The sequence below is a fragment of the Podarcis pityusensis genome, assembly GCF_964106645.2.
Source record: "Podarcis pityusensis genome assembly, chromosome: 1".
NCBI lineage: Eukaryota > Metazoa > Chordata > Lepidosauria > Squamata > Lacertidae > Podarcis > Podarcis pityusensis.
The window spans coordinates 108,656,776-108,679,775 of record NC_138028.1 but is presented as its reverse complement, the minus strand read 5'-3'; the positions used below and the strand labels follow the sequence as shown (position 1 = coordinate 108,679,775).

Genomic DNA, 23,000 nt, shown 5'->3' with positions numbered 1-23,000 from the left:
CAGTGAGGGGCCCCACAGCCAAGTTGACTTGGTCATTGCAGAATCTGAAGTATATTTCTTCATGGCAGCCTGTGGAGTGATGGTCAGAGCCATTTCTGTCCCTGCCACATTTGTAGGTCAACAAACAAAAGGAGGCAGTCATCAGTTGAGTGCTACCGAACCAATCTTCTGGGCTGGCTTGGGCTCCCAGGAGATGGAGTTCAAGTTAGTCTCTAATATCTTTGTTATTCACATTTTAAACTTTCCTGGATTGAAAAACATACACTAAGAATATATATATTTTTAACCACTTCCTATAACTGAAGTAGCGTGTATATGGGTCACTGGAGACTGGGGTCTGTGGCTGCAATACTGTACTCGTTTACCTGGGAGTAAAGGCCCTAGAACTCAGTGGACTTGCTTCTGAGTAAGTACGTATATAATTGCATTTTATAGCATGCTAATTATTAGAACCAGGCTATTCAGCACTTGATCGGTGGACAGCGGAACTGAGACCTGCCTTTACTAGGATTGTGTTAGGAGTGAGAAAATATAAAAATTGAATTTGCAGCAGTTTAATCAGTGATGGCGCGTTCACACGTGCAAGTCGTAATTTGATGCTCCCGTCTCGGAGTGACGCACATGCGAACCTGCTCTTAGACTTCTCCAGTCATTGAAGAGTTTTGCTGCTCCGAGAAATGCTCGTTCTGCGATCAGCCTAAAATTTTGCACAGCGTGAAACGACGAAGCGTGGCGTATGCTTTCAGAAATGCCAATCAGCGACTCGCGGGACAGACTCGCCAGACAGACAAGCCTAACATTTCGTCCAGCGCGCTGATTATGCGGAAGGGGCGACTGGCAGAAGTCCTGTCCCTTTGCTCAACGGTTCCTACCGCGTACTTTACGTTCTTCTTTAATCCAGGCCATGTGCTGCTGTAGCTGTGGCCAGCTCCTGAGTCTATTTACGGAGTCCCCCCCCCCCCTAATTTAATGGGACTTATTCCTAAGCATAGCATTGCCCCACTAGCCCTATTTTGAGGGTGCGAATTATTCCGTGACAATTTTACCCTGAGAGGTGGGAATATCCCGGTGAATATCCCGGTGATCCCACAATGTGCTCCTCTAAATCCCCTTTTCCTGGAAATTAAGGCTGCAAGCATAGCAGCAATCACTTGCGGGTAGGCCCTACGAAATGCAACTGGCCTTACTTTCGAGGAAACCTACCTCGGCTCGAGCTATAAATCGCCTTCATGTCAATAATCCTGCACCAGGAGTTGAGTGGAGATGTGATAAGGAGGACCCTGAAAAAGGGTGGATAGGGGTGTTCAAAGGCCTTACACCGCGGGGCCTATTCCCGAGCAAATGTCCATAGGACTGGGGTGCAGGTAATTGTTAATTAATTATTATTAATTAATTAATAGAAATGAGAATTATTAGGAACGAGAGAAGACCTATTTCCGACGCCAAGCTAGAAAAGCATCTATTCAACTTCCTCCAGAGCTAAGACTCTCCTAATTTCAGAGAGCTGGAGGTGTCATGATAATATCTGAATTTCTTCTAACTTAACTGGGGCTTGAGCTTTCTTGCCTCCTCCTCCTCTCTCCCGAACCTTTTTCCTTCTGTGTTATGTTGCTTTAGATTGTGGGCCTTAAGGTCTGTAAATCTCTGCGAGCCTTCTTGGGAAGGGGTGGGAAGCAAATTCTTTAAGTAAGTGTATAAGCAAACATACTAGGCATCGTTGCCTGTGGTACGGACCCTGCTCGCTGCAGCTCAGGCTGTGTCATTTGAGTAGCCCAGTGGACCACAAGCCAATAGAGTAATGCTAAACGGTATACCTTCAACCTTCTCTTCCTTCCTTCCTTCCTTCCTTCCTTCCTTCCTTCCTTCTTTCTCTCTCTTAACTACATCACTCTCCCCCACACACCCCAAAAAATACGGCCAATGTCTTTTGTCTATATGCTTTGCTGTTAAAGGCGCAGGAAATGAGCCTCTCGGGGCTCCCATTTTAAATGCAAAGAAAGAGGCCCGTATCGATAACAGGAGCACGACTCAAAGGTCACCCTCGTTCTTCTTCCCTAGATAACTTCGCATCTGATTTACAGATTCTGTGAGGAATCGCATCAGAAGGATCGAGAGAACAGGGCTGGGTAGGAAGCGCATAATCCGTGGCAAGGCTGACGGAAGGGGTGGCAGGGGCAGGGGACAAAAAGGGCTGCTTTAAACAGTGCCAAATATATCTTTCTCTCCCCCACACCAGGCTCCTTGCTACCAGCAGTCACCGCCCCTTCACCGGTAGATGTCAATGATGTGTCAACTTAGCCTCCTGCCCCTCCTCCTCTCCCACCCAAGACGCCGACATTCAAGAGCATCACTTCGCCTTTTTCATCGGTGATTCAAAAAGCCTTCCAAAAATATGCGGGTTCTTCTCCAAGACGCACAAAGGCCGGTGTGTGTGTGTGTGAGCCTTAGACTTGTAAGAGCATTATTCACGTGAAATGAGATCTCCAGGCAGCCCGTCACTACTTGCAGCTGTTTGTTTTGCGAGGGGGCCTTGTCAGTTTCAGGCGGTGTTTCTGCTTTAGTTTATTTTAGTCCTGTTGGAGGGGGGGTTGAACATCACCCCACCCACGCACCCCCTACCCCGGAACAGTTGGACAATAAATCAAACTGAGCCCGGATTGAGTTCTGTTCAGGCAGTTTTAGGCAAAATCCAAGGGATCTGTTTCTTGCCTCGGAAATCCCGGACACATCACCGGCTTTGCATTCACCAAGCAGGCATAGCCACGTCTATATATTTTAATACTCATTGGGGCTGAGCATTCGGGATATGAATGGACTAAGTGCAGGAATAAGTAAATTTGAAAACTGCTCATACTCGAGTTGCAAGCCCCTGCACATTTACTAGGGAGGAAGTGCCATTAAAATCTATTTGGGGTTGGAGGCTTTCAGGTTAATGTGCATAGGATCGCCGCCCCGCACTACAATCCTCTAAGCCACTACCGAGAAATAAGTCCGACTGAGTTCATTTGGACTCATTCCGAGGTGTGTATAGGATTGCAGACGCAGTTGTTATCAGGAAATAACAGATGTGCATAAAAAATAGTGGAAAATAAAAATAATCCAAACACTTGACAATTGCCAATGTACAGTTTTGTACACCTGTACAGTTAAGGTCACACACAAATCGACAATCTAAACAGAAGTCTATAAACTCTCCTGGCCCAGCAGCTGCTGCCAACTCATTAGGCGTAATTTACTTACCCAGCCATTCTTTCTAGTATGCTGGTGTCTCTTTCAGCCATTCCCCGTAAACAGTCTTGCTCTTTTGCTGAAAGCGGAAACGCTGCTTGAACCCGGGGTGAGTTTTTGTTTTGAAAAGGCAGAAACCCCGATTTAGGTTCTGTTTAACAAGAGATTGGATATGAGAGGGCTATACGCCAGTGGACTGATTACATATTCAAAATAATTCTTTTCTGACATAGGGATGTTCCACAGATTTACAAAGCTTATTATTGTAACCACTTGATTTTTTTATATACTGTATAAAAAAGTTGGTAGGACCTTTATTGCTGGGAAGATCGCCACCCCCCTGCGTTTATGTTGTTTAATTCTTGCCCATGCCAGTTCCACCTACCTACAGTATCTCCAACCTTCAAGCGCATATGGGAGCTTTACATTGTCCTAGGGCGGAAAAGAGGGAAAGTAAGAAAACCTACAAAGTTGAGGACCGCATCAGGGGCAAGGTAAGCTCGCCCATGCAGTGGGCCCTGGCGTTATTATGCTGACCACGTGCCCAGTGAGGCCCTGGATATCCCGTGACCCAACACTTCAGCCCTTTCTATCCGCCTAGTAACAGACCAGAAAGTTAAGAATCGTCCCTTCCAAGATAGAAATTGCCGTGAAGCCTCCAGGATCTGCGGGAACTTGGCAGGATACTTCTCTGGCTTCGAAACGAAAAGGAAGGGGTGGAATTGCTTCTAAAACACAGTGAAACGGGTTACTGGTCTAAAGAGACTGGCGGAGCGGTGCACTAATTTCGCTAAGCTGTTTTGCGTATTGCTGTATTGCCCATTGCGTCTGGCACTGCGCTGTCCCAGGTCCTGAAATTCTTCTTAAGGCAAAGAATAGACCCTTTCTGGCCTGTGCAAAGTCGGCAATGCACAAGGGCACAAATTCTGTCCTTGAGAGAGCAGCTGGATGTCTAAGGTTAAGATATAGTTTGGCGCAATGCTTACTCGAAATGCTGGTCTGCGGATCAGTACCGCTTTATGAACTTTCACCTACTGTCACTGGCGATTCCACCACAGCTCCGGGTGGCTGGGACGCTTCAGGGACCAAATACATTAGCGGCCCTGGCACACAGGGGTGTGGGAAATTGCCACCACGTCTGATAGTTGGAGAAGCACTGGTTTAACCGATGTTAGGTGTATAGGGAATCTGGGGTACCTTCTAATTCAAAGGTTCCTGTGATCTACAACCCAGCTGAGCAACAACAACGACAAAAATCCAACTACCTCCAGCTGAACTGGGGTGAGGAAAGGACAGTTGCCCGGGGAAAAGGACAGGCCAGGTGGATCAGCACAACACACTCTAGGCCTGTGTGTAGCAGGAGGCCAAGGACCCTTTCCAATTGTTGCCCTACAGCTTGCACTGTGATGCATATTTCGCAAGACAGCTGCCATCCTCCCCCGGAAGTTTAGGAGAGCAACATTTCAAGACGAGGGAAATATCAGGTCTGCGTCTCTTTATCCTGCCGCAGCGAAAAGACATCTCCCTCAACCCCATATTATTTGCCTTGGGAAGATTCCGCCTAGCCAGACATTTTGGAGCACTCGCAAAAAGCGGGCAACTCTCTTTCTTTGCCCTCCTCTCCCCGTTCTTATTTGCTGGTCCTTCCTGATCTGAATCCGCCCAACTCCTTGAAATAAACTGCCGCCACCGCCCCCCGTTTATTTATTTTTAAGCACTCTTCTCTGCCCAGAGCACAGAGCTCTTATTCGGAGAAAAGCCAGTTAAGGGCAATTTGCTTTGGATTCAGGTCTATAGCTAAGAAAAAGGAGGAGCAGGAAAACTGACTGCGCCCGCCTTCGAAGTCGCACTCCTTTCATTTTAAAAACAGTAACAAGAAAACAACGAAAAACACCAAGTCTCAGACAAAAATGGATTTCACGATGCTGTGCAACCATTCATTGTAGCAATTGTTTTACTCATTAACAAAGATAAACATTTGTTATATAACAATCATGTACTCATTCTTAAAGGTGAACCTATTCTCTCTTGAAACAAAATAAAAAATAATAAAAATTCCTTCCAGTAGCACTTTAGAGACTAACTAAGTTTGTTATTGGTATGAGCTTTCGTGTGCATGTACACAAAAGCTCATACCAATAACAAACTTAGTTGGTCTCTAAGGTGCTACTGGAAGGAATTTTTTTATTTTTTATTTTGTTTCGATTACGGCAGACCAACACGGCTACCTACCTGTAACTAGAACTATTCTCTCTTGTGTGCCTCCCTCAAGGTATGAATTTCATTTGGGTATTACTGGCCAAACAGCAAATGGCAACACGTTAGGCACATTTGCTGCAACAGGCTACCATATACTACCACAAACACGTATGATCTGAGTCTGAACATCTGTTGAACTAAATAAGTGCATCTTGTTAGTTTGGATTTTTGTTAACAACAACAAATCAGAACCCCAAAGGCTCCTGCTTTTCCTCTTTAATGCTACCCGCAATGCCAGCGTCACTAACAAAGCAGGCAGCCACCTCACCACCACCTCCTCTTCCAGCGTGTGGCCTGCAATTTGGAGAGCCGGAGTGTTTGAGCAAGAGTGAAGCTGGATTCCGACAAGCGCTTCAGACCTGGAAGTAGGAGGCGCATTTTATAAAAGCCGCTTCCTCTGGGCTTATTGACAAAGTGGAACAAAGGTCGCTTACTTCATCGTAAGGACATACAAGATAAAGCCTCGTAGTGCTTTTGCGCACGAGTCACCTGCTGCAATAGGATTTATTAAGTTCAAGCGATGTGCAATTTAAGAATGCTGTGTGAGAGAGATCCTATCACAAACTGTCCTTAGCCCTTGAGAGATGGCTAGACGACCACAGAATAAGTATCAATAATAGCAGTTAAGCGAATTGCTGAATATAATTATTGTTAATAATGTAACAACTGCAACGGTATAATTCTAAACAGCTGTGGCGCTCCCTGTTTTCTGTCGCTTCTGGACTGCAGAAAATACTTTCCTGAAATATCTGTGACGGTTTAGAATACCTGGTCTCTGGGAAATAATATAACACATTTTTAAGCAGGGTGTGGGGAGAGTGTTCCACTGTTCCTCTATTTAAATATGCCCTTTCATTAACAGTAATAACATCCTGCGCTTCGTGACAAACTAGCTATATTAACCATGCAGAGCCGCCTAGTGGCCAGTCGTAGCATCGCTGGAAACTTCCCAGCAGCCGGAGTCTGACTCGCTCGAGGTTCTGTTTACATCTTTGATTATATATATTTCCTCAAATGCTAGAGTTCTCTGGTTTATATAAGACAAATAGTTCCTGGGAGTATTCAGGTGGCCTGAAATCTAGGAAACCAGGTAGGTTTGCTAATCGGTGAAGCAGCATGATAGCCTCAAGTTGTTGAGGATATTTATAACTCTCGGAAGGGGATGCGCAATGGATGGAAGGAGACGGGTCCGGGCCTTTTCAGATGCTTCCTGAGTGTGGTTCAAAAATCTGCATAGATATAAATAGACACACCTTTTGCCTTCTTGGAGCCTTGGGCGGAGAGACTTTTGAGCCAGAGGAGTCGGCGGTGTCTCTAGCATAGGAAAAGGGTGTAAGAAGACGACTCTAGTCTAAACGAACGAAACTGCTTCCAACCAGTGGGATATAGAAGGGAAAACCGAGACAGATTGCTCACTAACAACCTTTGCACCACGCTCTCTTATCCAAGCAGCGTTACCCCACCAACAAAATCTGCATCCTGCTGGATGGAGCCAATGGCAACTGAGTTCAATGGCTCCTGGCATTCTATTTAAAGACAAGCAAATAAAACATCCGGCAGCAACATCAGAATCATACTTTCCCCTAAAAGTCACTGACTTCCTGATTCATATCAAACCCCACCACTCTTTTCCTAACTGCAGGAAAAATTACTTGCGCGGCGGGGCAGGAAACCAAGCCCAAGAAGCAGCACGTAAAACTGAGACTGTAGAAGTGAGAAGGACAAAAACAAGTTAATTTTCGATGTCGAAAAAGAGGCCGGAGGTGGGATAGGAAACAACTTGAGGGGAGCAGAGATCGGACGCCTCTGCTACACCTTTCCTTGCTCGACTTCCCAAAATTTCCTAAAAGGGCAGCGTGTTGTGTTCAAAGACCGTCTTAACGTTTTGCCAGGTTTTATTATGCTTGTTGTATACACAGACAATACAAACGGGCGAAAAACCAAAACATTTTTTTTCCAGTGGAGTTCGCAACTTGTAGAAATAAGTATTCAAGTGCACAGACATAACAGGAACAAATATTGTTTTTGTTTTCTTTCCTTTTTTTGTTTGCTTGTTTTTTTTAAAAAAATCACAACAATCATTTACAGAAGAGCAAAAAAATATACACACGGTTAAAACCCTGAATTTCTATTTGGGAACTTTTCCCGCCCCTCTGTCGATTGAAATCTAAAGTACATAATTTTGCCTGATGCATATTTCAAGGTTCTTTCCCTTCCCACCCCCATATTAAAAAAAAAAGGTATAGATTTCCTACACAAAATTCGAAGACTGGCTACTCTACATCAACAAGGGTCTTAGGTGGGTGGGTGGGTGGGACTCGGTCAGGTATTAAATGCTCGAATTAACAGGATTTTTTCTTTTAAAATAAAAGAAAACCACTCTTAACTGGCACCACCTAGTCTATTATTCCCCAGGAAGGCTGTTTTCAGGTACTTACTTTTCCATTAAAAATATAAATTAAATTAAAATAAAAAAAAATCCAAACTAAATGCAATTTTAAAATGTACAGCTCACGAAGTCATCTTCACTGGACTACACTATGGGTACCAACAAGTCAGTCGTCTATTATCGGTTGTAGCTTGTTCATTACAAAGATTTACAGCAATAGAAATCAACTGGAGCGGGGTGAGGGGACGACGAGAATGGAGAGAGAGAGGGAGAGAGAGAAACTGAATGGCCTCTCTAGGCGAACCAGCAATGGACTCGGGAGGGAGAGCAGGCAGAGGAAGCAGACAGAGAAAAGAATAGTGGTGCATGTAAATATGGATTAAAACCAAGAGGATCAGTGGGATAAGTTTGCAACGAATCCCCCCATTCATTCACTGATTGTCTGCTTGAAAAGTGGGCATTTAGATCGGTCTTAATCTGAGCTAACTTTTCTTGAATGAGTGCTCACACTTACAAAGCGCTGCCTAAACAAACTAAAATCTTAATAGGGCTTATGTCCAGGCGTTGGATTACGCCGTAGATCCCAAAGATTTCACTGACAGAGTTAAGCACATGCTTAGCCAGTAATCACATGCTTAACTCGCCCCTCCCCGCGAGTTAGAATCAACTGGATGTTAAACAGTTGATTTAATTTACAGCACACTCATATCCATCGCTACAAGACAGAAATCCCACCGATTTCAAATAAACATTTGCTCCCGTGTAAGGGTGCGCAAAACAATAGCCTTGAGCTGAATCGTGTTCTCAATCTTTATTTCCAGTATCCTAGTCCTAAACATGCCCAGCGAAAGAAATTCGGGGAGAAGCGCGCTCAAGTTTGAAATCTGGGGCTGTTTATAAATGCTACAATCCTAAACATGCTTATTACGGAGTTAGAATGCTTCCTGTATCCAGTATCCTAGTCCTAAACATGCCCAGCGAAAGAAATTCGGGGAGAAGCGCGCTCAAGATTGAAATCTGGGGCTGTTTATAAATGCTGCAATCCTAAACATGCTTATTACGGAGTTAGAATGCTTTGGACTGAAGAGGAATTTGCCGACTATAATCCTATACATACACACTTGCCTGGAAGTAGGTTTCATTGACCTCCTTGGGACTTATTTCTGGATAGACACCGTATTAGACTGCACTGTTGCTTTCTAAGGAATAGAGTATAGGCTCTGGCTGTTGTTAGACCCATTGATTTATTAAACGAGGCTTGAAAGCACCTAACAACTGTTTCGAGACTGCACTCACTATGTGAAAGGAAGCCCCACTGATACTTTTTATAATTAGTATTATACATTTGGTGGTGGTTGGTATTGTTGTGATTTGGCCACCTGTGTACATAACGCTTTGCAAACAGCGATCCTAGTGACACAGAATCGGAGAAAACTCTTTGGAAATCGGTGGGATTTACTAGTCAAGCTGTTCATGATCCGAGTGCAACTTCTGCAACAGAGAATAGATGGGTTGTAGGCACACTTTAGATCCATCCATCCACATCCTGTGCGTAGTTACACGAAAGGAAATATCGCTAAATTCAATGGGTCTTACTTCCAAGTAAGTGCACATAGGATCGCGAACTAAAGAGCCCCATTGATTTCAATTAGAGGGATTTAAGCGAATTATTCTTTGCAGCCTATGCACCTCCACAAGGGGGGGGGGGGTTTGAAATTTACACCCGAGTAAGTATAACTAGGATTGCGCTGTAAACGTGACTAGATCGCTCCCAAAGAAGTTATTATGCATCTCCCACCAATATTGCAGTCCTATAAATTCGATAGGGTCCCACTGCAAATTCACAGTAGGCTCTGCTTCTAAATAAGCTTACGGTCGATCGTCACATAATTTCTCAACTGCGAAATTGTAGCAATTAGCCACGTATACTTGAATTCAAATTCCCCTAAAATGGTAGTGCATGCAAAATTACACACTACACTCCCCCCTTCATTTCACTGCGAATGTGCGAAATATTCGCTTAACGATCTCATACAGGGCGTTAAAAGTGTTTAACTTTAGAATGGATCATGCGCAAAGGACTCAATTTCTTAACCCCTTTGAGACTAAGGTGCCAATTAAACCACCAATCCACAATCTAGAAAAACGGAGGTAAGTGGAATTCACACACCATTCTTATGCAAGTGTAATAGGCGACGAGTCCTTTTCTTTTCTGCGAAACTTACTTCCACAGAAGTGTTAACTGAATTTCTGGATCCATTCATATTAACTTTAATTAATGCCTAGTTGTGTTCATTTCATTGTTGTAGTTTAATTCCCTTAACACTGTTTTGGGAATCCGCTTCCAGCTCACATTAGAAAAGAGGAAGATGCCTTTTTAATATTTAAAAATCAATTTGTCAGGATATTAAATACAGGCAAGTATGCGCCTATTTATGTCTCAACTAAGGACAAGAAGTTTCCCACTAAATCCACTAACATCCTTCTAGAAAGTTTTGAGTCCCTTTTCTTTTTCTTTTACAGTGAGAGAGCGCGAAATAACGTTACGAAATAGGCTAAACTGGTGGGCTTAGTCTGCAGACTCAAAACTATCGGCAAGTCTCTCTTTTCATCCGCGTTTGCCGGGTAAAGTACCAGGACATTTAGTAAGGACGCTTAGGATTGCAGCCTTAACAGAATTAAATTTGGATAAGCAACTGGAGGGCGCTGTGCGAACCCTAACAGAAGTTAGCTTTCATGGCGCTGAAAAGGTCCCATTGTGCTCCGCAGAATAACTGTTAACTGGGCGGGTTGATAGCCAAACCTCTGCCAGTGCGATCCTAACTTAGGATGCAGACCAGTTCGCAGCCACTTGGGAGTAAGCCAAATGAGAACAGTGTACTGACTTCCGAACAAAATAGTCCTAGGCTCGAGCGGCGAGGAAGGGGTTTCCTCCCAAACAAAGCTGTATGCCTAGGACTGCAGTTTTAGGATGAAGGTTAGGATCCGCACTCTCAGCCTTTAACCATCTTCACTGCAAGGACCAGTTGAGATGGCTAAACGGGATCACGATTCTCGTTGCCTTGATCCGAATGGGTTACCCCTTAAGTGGAGTGACTTAATACGAATCAAGGAAACCTCTGACCTCTCCCTGCAGGAGTTTGGGGACCTGGGTACAAACAACATGGCGGGTGGGAGCTGGGGAGCGTTCCCTATGTTCCCTTTGCCTTTGCCAGGGGCGAGGCGATTAAAATCACCACTTCAGATGGGAAAGAGAGATGGAGAGAGAAAAACAACGATTTCTCGTCGGGGGTGCCGATTCCCCCCCCCCCCGACTGCGAAGCTAAAGTGGGTTCCGTGCGCCGATGTGCCGCTCGCGCCCTAACGCGCGTGCGTGAGTGAGAAAAGGCGGAAGGGCAGCGAAAGAGAGGGTGCTTTGACTGCGCGTGCGCAGGTTCCCGGAGAAAGCGAGGCGCTCGAGTGACGCGCCTAACTAAGCGCCCAGCCTCTCGCGCAGGCGCCGAAGCTTGGCGGGAAGGAATTGGCGGGAAAGGAGAACCGTTGAGGGGAGGGGGAGGGGTATGTATGTGTGGTGAAGGGTGGAGGGGGTAAAGGGCCGCCTCTCTAGCTGTGCGAGTAGAAGCCGTAGTAGCCGATGTCCTTGGCGCAGGTCTTGTCGCAGTCCCTGGGCGCCAGGGCGGGCTCGCTCTTGAGCGGCGAGGAGCTCTCGGAAGCCGGCGTGCCCGCCGGGGAGAGCCGCCGGCGTTTGGCCTGCTCGTAAATCCCAGAGTCGGTCGAATCGATGGACTTGATGGACGACGGCGTCTCGATCCAGCTCGAGTCGGACAAGTCCTTCGGGGGCTTCGAGTCCTCGGGGGGCTGCCCGGCCGAGGGGGGCGGCGGCGGAGGCGCCACCAAGGGGGAGCGCTCGGGGGGAGCCAGGCTGTCAGGCTCCTCGCCGCCGCCGCCGGCCCCTGTGGGCAAATAGGGGTTGCCCCCCGCGCGGGAGCTGCTCCCTCCGCCTCCGCCGCCGTTGGGCCAGCACGACAAGGCCTTGGCGCAATACTGAGGCGGGCTGCGCGCTCCCCAGCCCGACGGGTCCGGGTAGTAGCTGAGGGGCCGCGCGGTGCAGCCGGCGGCCTGCAGCGGGAGCGCCTTGACTCCGGCCGCCGCGTAGGACAACAGGGTGGCGGCGTTTCCCGCCAAATCGCCCGCCGGGTCGTAGGCCGAGGCTGCCGCTGCGGCGGCGAAGTCCAGCCTGTTGTTGGCGGGCGTGACGAACCAACGCTGAGGGGAGGGAGCGCCGGGCTCCTCGGCTTGCTGAGGGGACAGCAGCCCGTTGGGGTGAGGCACCCCCCGCTCCGGAACCGGCCCTCCGGGGCCCACGCCGGCTCCCGCGCCGGCCCCCGGGTGGTGGTGATGGTGGTGGTGGAAGCCGCGGGACTTGGCGTAGTTGCTGACGAACTGGTCCTGCAGGAAAGAGCCGGCCGCCGCGGCCGCCATGGCGTAGCGGGCGCCCGGCACGATCTGCGAGCGAGGGGAGTCGTTGGGCGACGGGGTCAGGCGGTCCATGTCGCAGCCCGTGTAGATCCTGAGGGGAAGGGGAGAGCGGGAAGGAGGAAGGGAGACGTGTGGGTGACTGGTCAGTCGGCGGGAGAGAGGACGCAGAGCAACGTGGCCGCCCTTTAACCGCCGCCCTCCCCAAAAAAACAACGTCAAGAGAGCCGCTTCGGGCCTCCAATCCTTGCTCAACTCACTGGGCGTTACTTTCGTCAGGGGTACCAACTTGAATAAAATATTGAGGGCCCTGCATAATCGATCATGTGAACATGGTGCATGCACAGCATTTAAATGGCAATGTCCATCAATTTTGGAGAAGTGGCCCCCTCAAATATTTTTTTTGGTGGGTGAAGACCCCTCAGCTCCTAGGCGTTGACTCATATTCCTGTCGTGGCACCTCAGGCCTACCTCACGGGACTGTGGTGGTTAAAGGGGGGGGGTCGTGTGCACGCCTCTCTGAAGTCTTAATGATAAGCATCGTATGCATGACTAGTGTTCAACCTATGGGATTCTAGTGTCCCTCCTGTAGTTAGGGAGGTAGCAGCCCTTCAGGTGCTCCAAGACTCCCAATTCCTATCAGTCCCAGCCAGCGTGGCCATTGGTCAGCACTGATGAAAATTGGGGGGGGGGGGGTGTCACAGGTTTCCAATCCCTGGATTAAGTTAATCTCCTAAATCAAGTCGTCAAGGCATCTGAGCATGCGTCAAGTTTCTCTGCAGCCACACCCCCACCACGCACATAAAGGAGAAGAGCAGCTAGGTGACAACCTGACTTCCTAGGCGGGCTTTGTGCTAGGGTTGCCACTCTCCTCCCTTTTAACAAGGGGAGGACAATCAACCTCTGTCCCACAGCAGTAAATGGGGGGTAACGCTCATTTCTTCCCATCTGGCTTAAAAAGGAGAGAGAAAAATATGTGGGGCTGCAGCTCAGGAGCCTTCTTAAGTTATAAAAGTCAAACACCAGACTCTGCTCTAAAATGAAGAATTCGGGCCAGTTAAGAACCGTTAGGTTCCAAAAAGAAATAAATAAAATGAACAGATCTTGGAATGATTGGGTCCCCACTCCCCAAATTCCCTGTAAATGATGGTTGGGCTGCAGATAACAGGAGGGTCTTGGGAAGGATGGGGGAGTTCACCGCTATAATTCCTAGGGCAGCCTTGCTCAACCTAAGGCTGATGAGAGTTGTAGTCCAAAGCATCTGGAAGTGGCTGTCCTAGCAAATAAGGACCACAAATAAGGGATAGTAAGACTGCAATATCTTCAGGACCTTGGATAAGGCCCTCTTGTCTCTAGACTCTTGACAAGTCTAAGGCTCTGAGCGAGGTATCGGCAGAACAAAATATGTGTCCTTGGGAATCAAGGAGACCAGAGATTAAACCTCAGGATGTATCCAGGGGCAATAGTTCTATAACCATTCGCCTGTGGTAGAGCTAGATTATTGGGAGGTCCAGGAGATTAAGGAGGAATCGACTACACGAGCTCTAAGAAAGCACCTGTTTTTCTATTCTATTATAGTCATAATACAGAGGATTCAGGAAATGAACAATCCAAAAACATTTGATTCGAGAACCTGAAACTCAACGGGACTTAGTTCTGAGGATTGCAGTAAGCAACAGCTGGACAGACGAGCCCAGGAAGAGTCAGTGCTGAAAACTGCAGGGTCAGAAGGGACTAGATAAGTGACGTGACCAGATTACTCTTAAGGGTAATTTTTTACTGCAAAACACCACAATTTTATACAGTGCAAGGAATCTCCCTTTCCAGAAAACGGTGTTTCAGGACATCCCTGCAACTTCACTGGATCCAGCAACTTCACTGGACAGTCAAATGCTTGGGAGAGGGGATCCAGTGGGGTTATTTCGCGGAGAGAAACTAGCACAAGGGAAGTCTACATTTCTGCCCCTTGGATCCAAGAAACTAAACAAAACCCAAGGGACCCAGAACCCTTAAAATAACCTGGAACCACCCCACGAAAAGGCAGCATTCCTAACCCCTTAAATCAACGGAGCCCCGTGGATAAGGAGAAGCCTAGAGCTTCAGACAAGGCAGCGCACCTGGAGATCCAGAGAGGAAGAGGATCGCTGCCTGGCTTGGAGCCCAGAATCCAATCAACTGAGTCCTCGTCTGCTTGATAACTAACCCAGACAAGGAAACATTGGATTACGTCAGATTCACTAAAGTACACGTACGACTTTTGTTTTAAAAGGCGTCCTTTTTTAAAGAGGGCGGGTAGGGTGGGGAGAACTAGACTGGGCTTTTTTTTCCCCTGGCCAGATTTATTTATTACCATAAAAAGGAAACCAACAGCGTGCAAAAGGTTAAGTCCGGTTTTTCATTTTATTTTAAACAAGGCACCCCACCCGTCCTGCAAGAATAAGCCTGCCAGTGGGGTAAATCGACGCAGGCCCAAATACACGCAACAGGTACTCCGGGGCCATTTGTAGCAAACAGCAGGCGAGGCAGCCTCTGAGCGGTTCCCTGAATAGGCTGCTTAACGAGCTAAGCGCCAGCGGCTGTGCGAGCAGAGACCAGCCAGGCGGCGTTCAATTGCAACCGCTCCGATCATCTGAGGGGGCAGGCACACGATCACACCCTTTTATTCTCTTCCCGAGGTTGCTAATAAGAAACGGTGGATCGCCGCGCAACGGAAAACGAGGAGATCTATAGCGCGGGAAGCCAGCAAGAACCGAGTTCCGCGCGGTGCTGTTGCGCCTGTATGATGGCTTTGTGCACGACTCTGTCGCCGTAATTGAGGGAAGGGCCCGCACTGATTAACTCTTGCTAACTTGCCACCTGTTTCTTTGGATGACCCTGCGGTCGAGGCTGTTTACATTACGCATGGATTTAAATCTCTAGGAACTTTCGAAATAAATCCTGCATTGTAAGCTGGAGGAGAGGAGAGAGCGGGGTGGTTGGAGCGCGTTAAGGGATAGTTGTCCCCTGCCGCTGCGGGAAATTGCTATTGCGCGCCTGGAGGAAGGGGAAATAAAGCCTTTAGTGGCAAATACCCTTCATCATATGTAGGGAACTGTTTGTACATTCTAGGTCAGATTTGGGCTTTAGGGAACTTCCTGCTCCGCCCAGAAAGGAGCGATGCAGCATCTGTTTCCAACAAATTTCAGTACCTTGGAGAGTGACTTCAGTGTTGCTTGCACTGTGCTAGCTCCCCCATTGACTTTACCCATCCGGATTTGCACGCCCTCTTGGAAGCTGTTTGTGGATTGCGAGCTAAAAAGGTTGCTTCTAAATCGCCACTGAAGCAGGACGAAGAAGCCGAGGAAAGAGTCCCTTCAGGCCCCAGACAAGGCACGTTTCTCCAACACATGTCTGGAAGGCTGGGTAAACCTTTCCAAAAGCCAGGCCCAGGGAACACAGGCAGGGTCAGCATACTTTTTCCTCTACAGCCCTGAGGACCTCGGGGCCACCTGGTGACTAGCCTCCATCAGCCTGCCATCCTTTGCACGTTTACCTGGGAGAAACCCCACTGCGCACAGCGGGAATTACTCCCGAGTAACACGCACGCGCGCACACATGGGGCTGCGCTGCTGGCCTTACGGGGTCCTCTTGGGTCTCTAGCATCAGCCCCAGACGGCCTTCTCCCAGCACAGATGGTGCTTTTCCTTTCCCAAGGGTCTAATGGCAATGGCAGCCCCTCTCGCAACATTGCCCCCTTTACCAACACCAGTCCACAGATCTGCGTGTGGTTGGTGTCTTCCCGACAGAGGAGGAAGGTCGAGGATGAGTCAGGATCTTGAGGAAGGGGGGTGCTGTTTTTGGAGAGGGGAGGAGTGGGTCACAGGAAGCAGCAAAGAGTCAGGTTGCTTCTAAAATCGATTTCGCTGGTGCGAAGCCTAGAGGTGAAATCAGGGCGTCTGGGAAATCACCGACAGTTTTGCGAAAAGTCTAAAAAAGCACATCTCACAATTTGAGGCAAAACGGGGGATAATTGGTGGCTCTAGGAAGAGAGACAAGCAAACATCAGCCGAAGGTCTTCTCCCGGGGGCAGCCTTTGTCCCTGTGGGAACAGGCGCACCTAAAGCTATTCTTCAGGGCCGCCGGCTGAGAAATTCTGGATAACTCGAAAACCTGGCTAAGCGCATCACCTATTTGGTAGCCATTTCTTCTTTCGCTTCTGTTAACACTCCTTTTCCTTTGACTTGTAGTTAGGTGGGGGTGGGGGGAGTAGGGACCGTCTTGCTTGGCAAACTTCTGATTAGATAAAATTCTAGTACTGGGTCTGCCGAACTTTCCTTATCCTCTCCTTTTGTTTGGAAATGAATACGTCGCACACCTGACCAATTTGTCTGTACAAGGGGCACTCCGCTATCAGCCAAATCTCAAAGCAATGACTACAGTCAGCTGTTTTAGACAGCAAAATCCAAGAAGTGTCAGAGGATGGGGGTGTTGTTTTAAAGACAGGTGACAACTTTTCGGGTTTTAAAAGCGCGCCTGCAAGCGCGTTTACTTCGATTCTAAGTAAGTCCTATTTGACTGACTTATTCTATGGAAAGGAAGCTTGCGATCACTGCATTTGGCTCAAGTGAAACTTTAGGATCACGCAGAGCCGGTGAATTCCCTAAGATCGTGATCTCCTTGCCTAACCTGCCTCACAAGGTTGTTGTGTGATTGGAGGAAGAGCGGGATACGAAGGTAGTTAGGTCAATATTTATTTCTAACCCAAAGCACTCGGGGTCGTTTAAAGAGCCATTTCTTCGCACAAGTAACCTGCCCCTTCTTTCACAAGTCTTGTGTCAATAGGCACAGCGCACCCTCCTGCGAGTAAACCCACAGAACTGAAGTCACGCCTCCAAAAGTGCAACTGTTACAATTGGGAATCGGGTAAGCAAAGGAGATGAGCCTGCACTCCCTACTCCTCCCCCCCCCCCGCTTCGTCATGCACCAAAATATGAGCTGGACGACCAAACTGCGTGTGCCCACCTGCGCGCACTTCTGGGAGCATCATTCGCACGACCTACTCTGCCAGCGCCTGCTAGGGGTGCGGAAGACTCCCAAAGTCCTAGTTATACAGCAGCCTCGCCAAAGGGGAGGGGGAGAGAAACGGAGTGGATTCCAGGAGCCCAGGGTTAGTTCCTCTTTGGGGAAGCCGGAAAAAGGCAACGAACATTTATCGGAGCCGTTCTTTTCAAGGGAGATGAAGAAGGCTACCCCGATCTAAACATTTCCCTACTACTAGCCAGCAGACAATAAAAAGACTCAAGTCCACAGTTGACTTACGTGTCATAGTTATCTCGGAAGCCTTTTGCAAAAGGGTTGTGATCTATTTTCAGCTGTGTGATCTGTGGAGGGGAGGGAAAGCAAGAGTCAGAGGTGCTTCCTTGGATAGCACATTTCACACTTGAGGATTAGTACTACTAATAAATATAAATCCCACCCAACACCACCATCATTTAAAGCGGGGGGGGGGGGGGTTCTGTTGTTTCATTCTGGGATTGCCACCCTAACAGGAATAATAGTCATAGCAATGGTAATAATATAGTATCAGCAGCACTACAGAACACGCCAACACGCGTACATATCCTCCCACCGATGAATTTCATTACCCTGATGGGCTAAAATGTTCTAAATTAACTTTCAAATGCAGTTATTTTTGCAACTCAGCCTAGAAACGCTACACTTCCCTTTTTTTCAACCGGTGTGATCCAGCCGTTCAAACGACTTATCTTCGCGCGCGGATGCGGGCTCCCTCACTTCAGCAAGTGCCCCGCTGAACTCAGGGGGACTGACTTCCCAGTAAACTCGGCTCAGGATCGGGCTGCAAAGGCAGCTCACTTCGAGCCACGTGCTTTATTTACAGCGCCAGGACCCAACAGACTGGCACGAAAACAAAAACCCGAGCCATTCAAGCAGAGCTGGTGGACGCGCGAACAGCGGCCTCCTAGCCGCGTCTACTCAGAAGCAAGTTCCATTGAGTACAATGGGGCTTCATCCCAAGGAAGTGGGGGTTGGACTGCAGCCTAAAGAAAGCTGTTTACTAAAGCGCCCCAGCAATATGACACCTACCGCTTTCTCTTACGCATACAGACACGGGCAAAGCCAGTTCAAATGTGTGTTTGTGTCTTAAAACTGTACATACAAGAATTGCCATAATACTTATCAAGTGGCCAATGCAGGGTGACAAACGCTGAAATCTATTTTTGGTCTTTTGAAGCTGGTGTTTGTTTGTTTGTTTTACTTCCTTGGAACATCTAATTATTCTCCCTACTTTGGGATGAGGGAAGATTTTTAGCATTTTAAAATAATATATATATATTAAAATCGCGGAACTGGCTGCCCTGCGATCCCTGAAGATGCTCTTCAGAGTTAGGGACACAATAACTGAGCTCAGCTATGGAGAACCCACGCCACCACTTCGCCCTCCGAGATCCCTGTCTTCCTGCCAACCCCTCCACCGCGGGCCTCTGTCCCGAATTCAGAGCGGGATTCGGAGCGAACAGACGAAAAGCTCTTTACATCGGTGTTCTGGTAGGCGGTGACGGCGATAAACTGCGTCTCCGGGAAAGTGAAGGTTTGCACCCTGCCGGGCTGGCTGGTGTCCTCCGTGCCGTCCTCGTTCACCTCCACCACGTGCAAGCGGGGCTGGTACTTGTGGAGGGATTGCAAGACCACCATCTGCGGGCGGAGAGAGAGAAAGGGTGGGTTGGAGCGGGTGGGTGCGGGAGACAAGAGCCCAGGCTTGACCGCGGTTGTTTTTAAGGAAAATAAGAGGAACAAGAAAGGGGAAGCAAGATCCACCGGGGATCTTGCAGCGTCTGGGAGCCAGCAGTGTAGGAGCAAGCTTTGATCCGAAATCTTTCTTTCCCGCTCAACCCCCCCCCCCCCAATCGCACTAGTAATTTCGCGCACCTACCCAGCTCACCTTCGGAGATCCACCGCGGATTCCTTCGCCTTTCCCAATACCCCTCTTTGTTCTCCCTGATCCCGCCTATTTGCCTTTTCCTTTCCCTCGCGGTGGCTCGGTGGATCCGCTCAGTTCTTTTGAAACTGAAACCAGATCCGCTCTTACTCGGCTTCTGGGCGAAGGTGCGGGGATGCTATGATCCGCCGCCCTTAAGGTGTGGGTGAGGTGGCTCAATTGGAAAGCGAATGAAGGTGGTGTTGGGGATCCCTTAGGATCCACAAGCGAGAAGTCGATCGGGTTCTAAGGCAGTCCCAAGTCAGAGCTGCAGATCGGCATGGGGCGAGGTTGCAAAGGGATGAAAGAAATCAAAGTCCCTCTTTCCTCCTCCTCCTCCTCCTCCTCCTCCTCCTCCTTTTCTCTGGCTCTCGGGCGCAACAACTGACCTGCCCGTTGTTGTTCGAGGCGCCTTTATTGTTAGTCAATTTCAGCTTCCCGAAGGAGATTTCCTGGCGCATCCAGTGGGCTCCTGTGTTGGGGGAGTCTGGGTGCATATAAACTCGATTTCCTGAAGGCAGGCAGAAGGGACACGTTTGAAAACAAAACAACAAGAGAGAGAGACCACTTTGGAAAGCAAGACACGAGGTGCGCCTCTTTCCTGCGCCCCCTCCCCAAGCCCTTCACAGATGGCTCCATTCAATTCCCCAGTGGAAATTGACAGCGCTCAGGAGCCGCGGCGACTCCCCTTCGCTTCATCTTTATTTGATTTTAAAAATCTCAACGCGGGGAAGGATTAAAATAGCCATTCTACACACACACACACACACACACACACACACACACACGAGAGAATAAATCCACTCTGTCTTTCCTCACCAGGCTTTCCAGGTCCCCCACCCCACCCGCCCTCCTTGGCGTCGCTTCCTCGGTCTAAGGCAGTCCAGCCAGGCTCCAATTAAGCCTTCTCACCTAAGCTACGTGCGCGCGTGTGGATGCGGAGAGGGAGAAGAGAGAGACGGGGGGAGCGAACGTGTTAATTGGGGAAGGACTCGCCTTGTACATTGGTGTCCGCTTTGCCGCAAGGCACCCATTTGCCGCCTTGAAATCTCCAGTGGTTTGGATCGGCCAGGATGACATCCACAAAAATATTGTAGTGAGCCGTGGGATCCAGACCAGATATGTTAAAACTTAAGAAAGGGAACATTCGCCTGTTTGGAAGAGGGGGAGGAAAGAGATTTTACATGGAGGAAAAATAATCACAATAACAATATTTTAAAAATACATTTGGATGCCCTAGCACGCACCACACCTCTCACTAGATTTCTTCCAAGCCAGCGTCGATCTTGCTCTCCGCTTTAGGGAGTTGCAGACTGTAGTTTCCCCATAGTGTCTAAACGGACCTCATCGGACCGGGACGGAACCTCAGTTTTGAATGAGCACATTTGTGATCTTTTCTCTCTCCCTCTCTCGGATCGTGTGCCCAAGGCAGTAACAGCTTCCTGCGTATTTCTCCTTAAGCCACAAGGCTAAAGCGCACGCTTCCAAGTAAAGCCGGCTGAAATGGAGGAGACCTCCTTCCGAGGAAACAGGGTTGCCACCAGGCAGTCAGACTCTGGTCCGAACCGCGATGGCTTTAATAAATAGTAGCTACCCTTGTTTCGAAATAGATTTGCTCGGAAACAAATCCCGGTGATTTCAGTGGAGCTTACTTTCAGGCCGTGCTGTTTCTGATCCGGACGGAGCGCGGGGAAAATATGCAACCGGTCGAGCGCGATCCCGGTTGCAAAATGTCTTGCTCCTGTCCTAAACTGCTGGCCACCGGGCTCCCGCTCTCCCTAAGGCACAAGCCGCTTCTCAGGTCGCCAGAGGAAAGCGAGGAAACGAGCGGCAGCGGAGCGCAGCGCCCGCTAAAAAATGAAGTAGAATGAAGACTATAATAATAATAATAATAATAATAATAATAATAATAATAATAGATTTTTGTAGCGAGGGAGAAAACAATTGAGGTCTGCACGATAAAAGGTGCGTACTAAAATAAGAAGCGCCCGGAAGGTTAAAAAAAAAAAAAGTAAGAAGGAGATCACTTCTTTTTTGTTTTCTGCCTTAAAAAGAAAAAAAGAAAAAGCCGCTGGTGTGAACTCCTCGACGAGTTCCTGGTACTCGGTGCGTTGTCCAAAAGGAAAGAAAAACGCAGAAGGCGTGTGCGTAAAGAAGAACGAGAAAAGTTTTGAGCAAACCCCAAAGGAAGGAAGGAAAGTCGGTTGGAGCTAAGGAAGCTCTTCCAGCGGAAAGGTTCTTGGAGTTCGAAGGGGTTGTTTTGGTTTTTGCCTTTGCGTCTTTTATTCCATCTTCCACCCTCCCCGCCGCCTTTGCCTTGCGCCTCGCTGGCATTTCTTTCCCGCCCTCCCCATCCCGCCGCTCCCGCTCTCCTCCGGGCGCCGCCGCCGCCGCTTACCTGCCTTGCTTGGTTATGATCATCTCGGTCTGGTGCCGGTGGAACTTCAGCCAGAGCGGCCTGTTGCATAGGTAGACCTGCGCCTTTCCCGGGACAAGCCCGGCTTGCGCCGAGGGGAACTGATAGAAGGGAGAGCCCTGGTACGAGGGGCCGTACTGCTGAGGGTAAGGGTAGCCGGCGGCCGGGTAGCCCTGCGGGGCCGAGTTGGACAGCAGGCTGTTGTAGGCTCCGTTGGCGATGACCGGGTGGTGCGCCATGTATCGGCTGGGGCTGGCGATGGAGAAGGCGGCCGCGTGCGGGTTGTGCTGGCCCGGGTAGGGGAACATGCTGGCGGCCGTCGGGGGAGCCGACGCGGCGGCCGGAGGCGCGCTGGACGCGGCTGCGGCCGAGGGCGACGAGAGCAGGTAGCGATCGGCCGCGGCCGCCGCCGCCGCTGCTGCTGCTGCTGCTGCCGCTGCCGCAGCCGCGGCCGCTCCATCGAAGGAGGGGCGCAACTGCTCCGCGGCGCCACCACCGCCGCCGCCGTCCAAGACGACGGGCGAGAGTTTGGCGCGCTGTTGCTGCTGCTGCGGAGGCTGAGGCTGCTGTGGCGGTGGCTGCTGTTGCGCGTCCCCTGGCGGGTCTTTGGAGTCAGAGAAATTGTCTGCCTCGGCCTGATTCGTCATCCCCCCCCTGGCGAGTTTTTTCAGAGGTGAACTCCTCTCCAGGTTGTCAGCGCTCGACGACAGGATGGCGGCGGCGGCGGGATGGTGGTGGTGCGGATGGTGATGGTGCGGATGCTCGTGCAAGGCAAGCTCGGATCCGCCCGACGCGTAAGCGCCGCCGCCGCCGCTCACATGGAGAAATTTCTTGGAGAGCATCATCGACGGAGGCGACAGACAATGCTCCAGCTGCATCGCTCCAGACCCAGCCCGCGCTCTCGATTTGCCTGCCCGCCTCCCCCCCCCCCCAAAAAAAGCAAGCGGTGGTGCTTGGGTTTTTTCTTTGCTTTCTTAAGGCCACCACCGCCGGGCCCTCATCCTGGGGCCCCTCCTCGGCGAGGTATCCAGAGACGCTTCTCCCACCACCCAAGGCTGGTCCCAAACTGAAGCCACGATTGCAGTCTCTTTTCTCGGGGCCCCCACCACCACCACGCTCCCTCCTTCTTCCTCTTCTCCTTCTTCTTCTCCTTCTCCCGGATTTCTCCCCGGGAGGAGAGATTGGCCAATTGACACCGCGCAGCAATCAGCCAAGCCACACTTTTGATCTCCCTGCTTGCGGAGCGCATGAAACGG

General features: G+C 49.4%; 1 protein-coding gene and 1 long non-coding RNA gene across 4 annotated transcripts; both read right to left on the bottom strand.

Moving 5' to 3' along the window:
• Positions 1–254: 254 nt before the first annotated feature.
• On the bottom strand, positions 255–5,271 carry LOC308474811. 2 transcript variants are annotated; one of them, XR_013984976.1, is made up of 4 exons: positions 3,614–3,662; positions 3,241–3,379; positions 1,204–1,280; positions 255–697 (listed from the first exon to the last, which is right to left on the bottom strand). It is a non-coding gene; the product is annotated as an uncharacterized lncRNA (long non-coding RNA). The 2 variants fall into 2 exon arrangements; XR_013984975.1 differs by lacking the exons at positions 255–697; positions 1,204–1,280 and adding an exon at positions 4,215–5,271 and having other exon boundaries at positions 3,261–3,379; positions 3,614–3,660.
• A 3,554-nt stretch (positions 5,272–8,825) lies between these two features.
• On the bottom strand, positions 8,826–23,000 carry TBR1 (T-box brain transcription factor 1). Of its 2 annotated transcripts, XM_081022738.1 has the most exons (7): positions 21,727–22,093; positions 20,325–20,479; positions 19,718–19,839; positions 18,887–19,045; positions 17,651–17,712; positions 14,470–14,550; positions 8,826–12,446 (listed from the first exon to the last, which is right to left on the bottom strand). In XM_081022738.1, the coding sequence occupies exons 1-7, from the start codon at positions 22,050–22,052 to the stop codon at positions 11,480–11,482; spliced, it is 1,872 nt and encodes a 623-aa protein (XP_080878864.1). In that variant the 5' UTR covers positions 22,053–22,093; the 3' UTR covers positions 8,826–11,479. The 2 variants fall into 2 exon arrangements, with proteins under 2 accessions (XP_080878864.1, XP_080878863.1); XM_081022737.1 differs by lacking the exon at positions 14,470–14,550 and having other exon boundaries at positions 21,727–23,000.

Bases quoted from the DNA above. Each gene is read 5' to 3' on its own strand.
- TBR1 (XM_081022737.1), bottom strand. From the start codon at position 22,622: ATGCAGCTGGAGCATTGTCTGTCGCCTCCGTCGATGATGCTCTCCAAG. The intron at 20,480-21,726 runs GTAAGCGGCGGC...TCTTCCAAACAG, and splicing joins ATCATAACCAAGCAAGGCAG to GCGAATGTTCCCTTTCTTAA. The intron at 19,840-20,324 runs GCGAGTCCTTCC...GCCTGCCTTCAG, and splicing joins AGCGGACACCAATGTACAAG to GAAATCGAGTTTATATGCAC.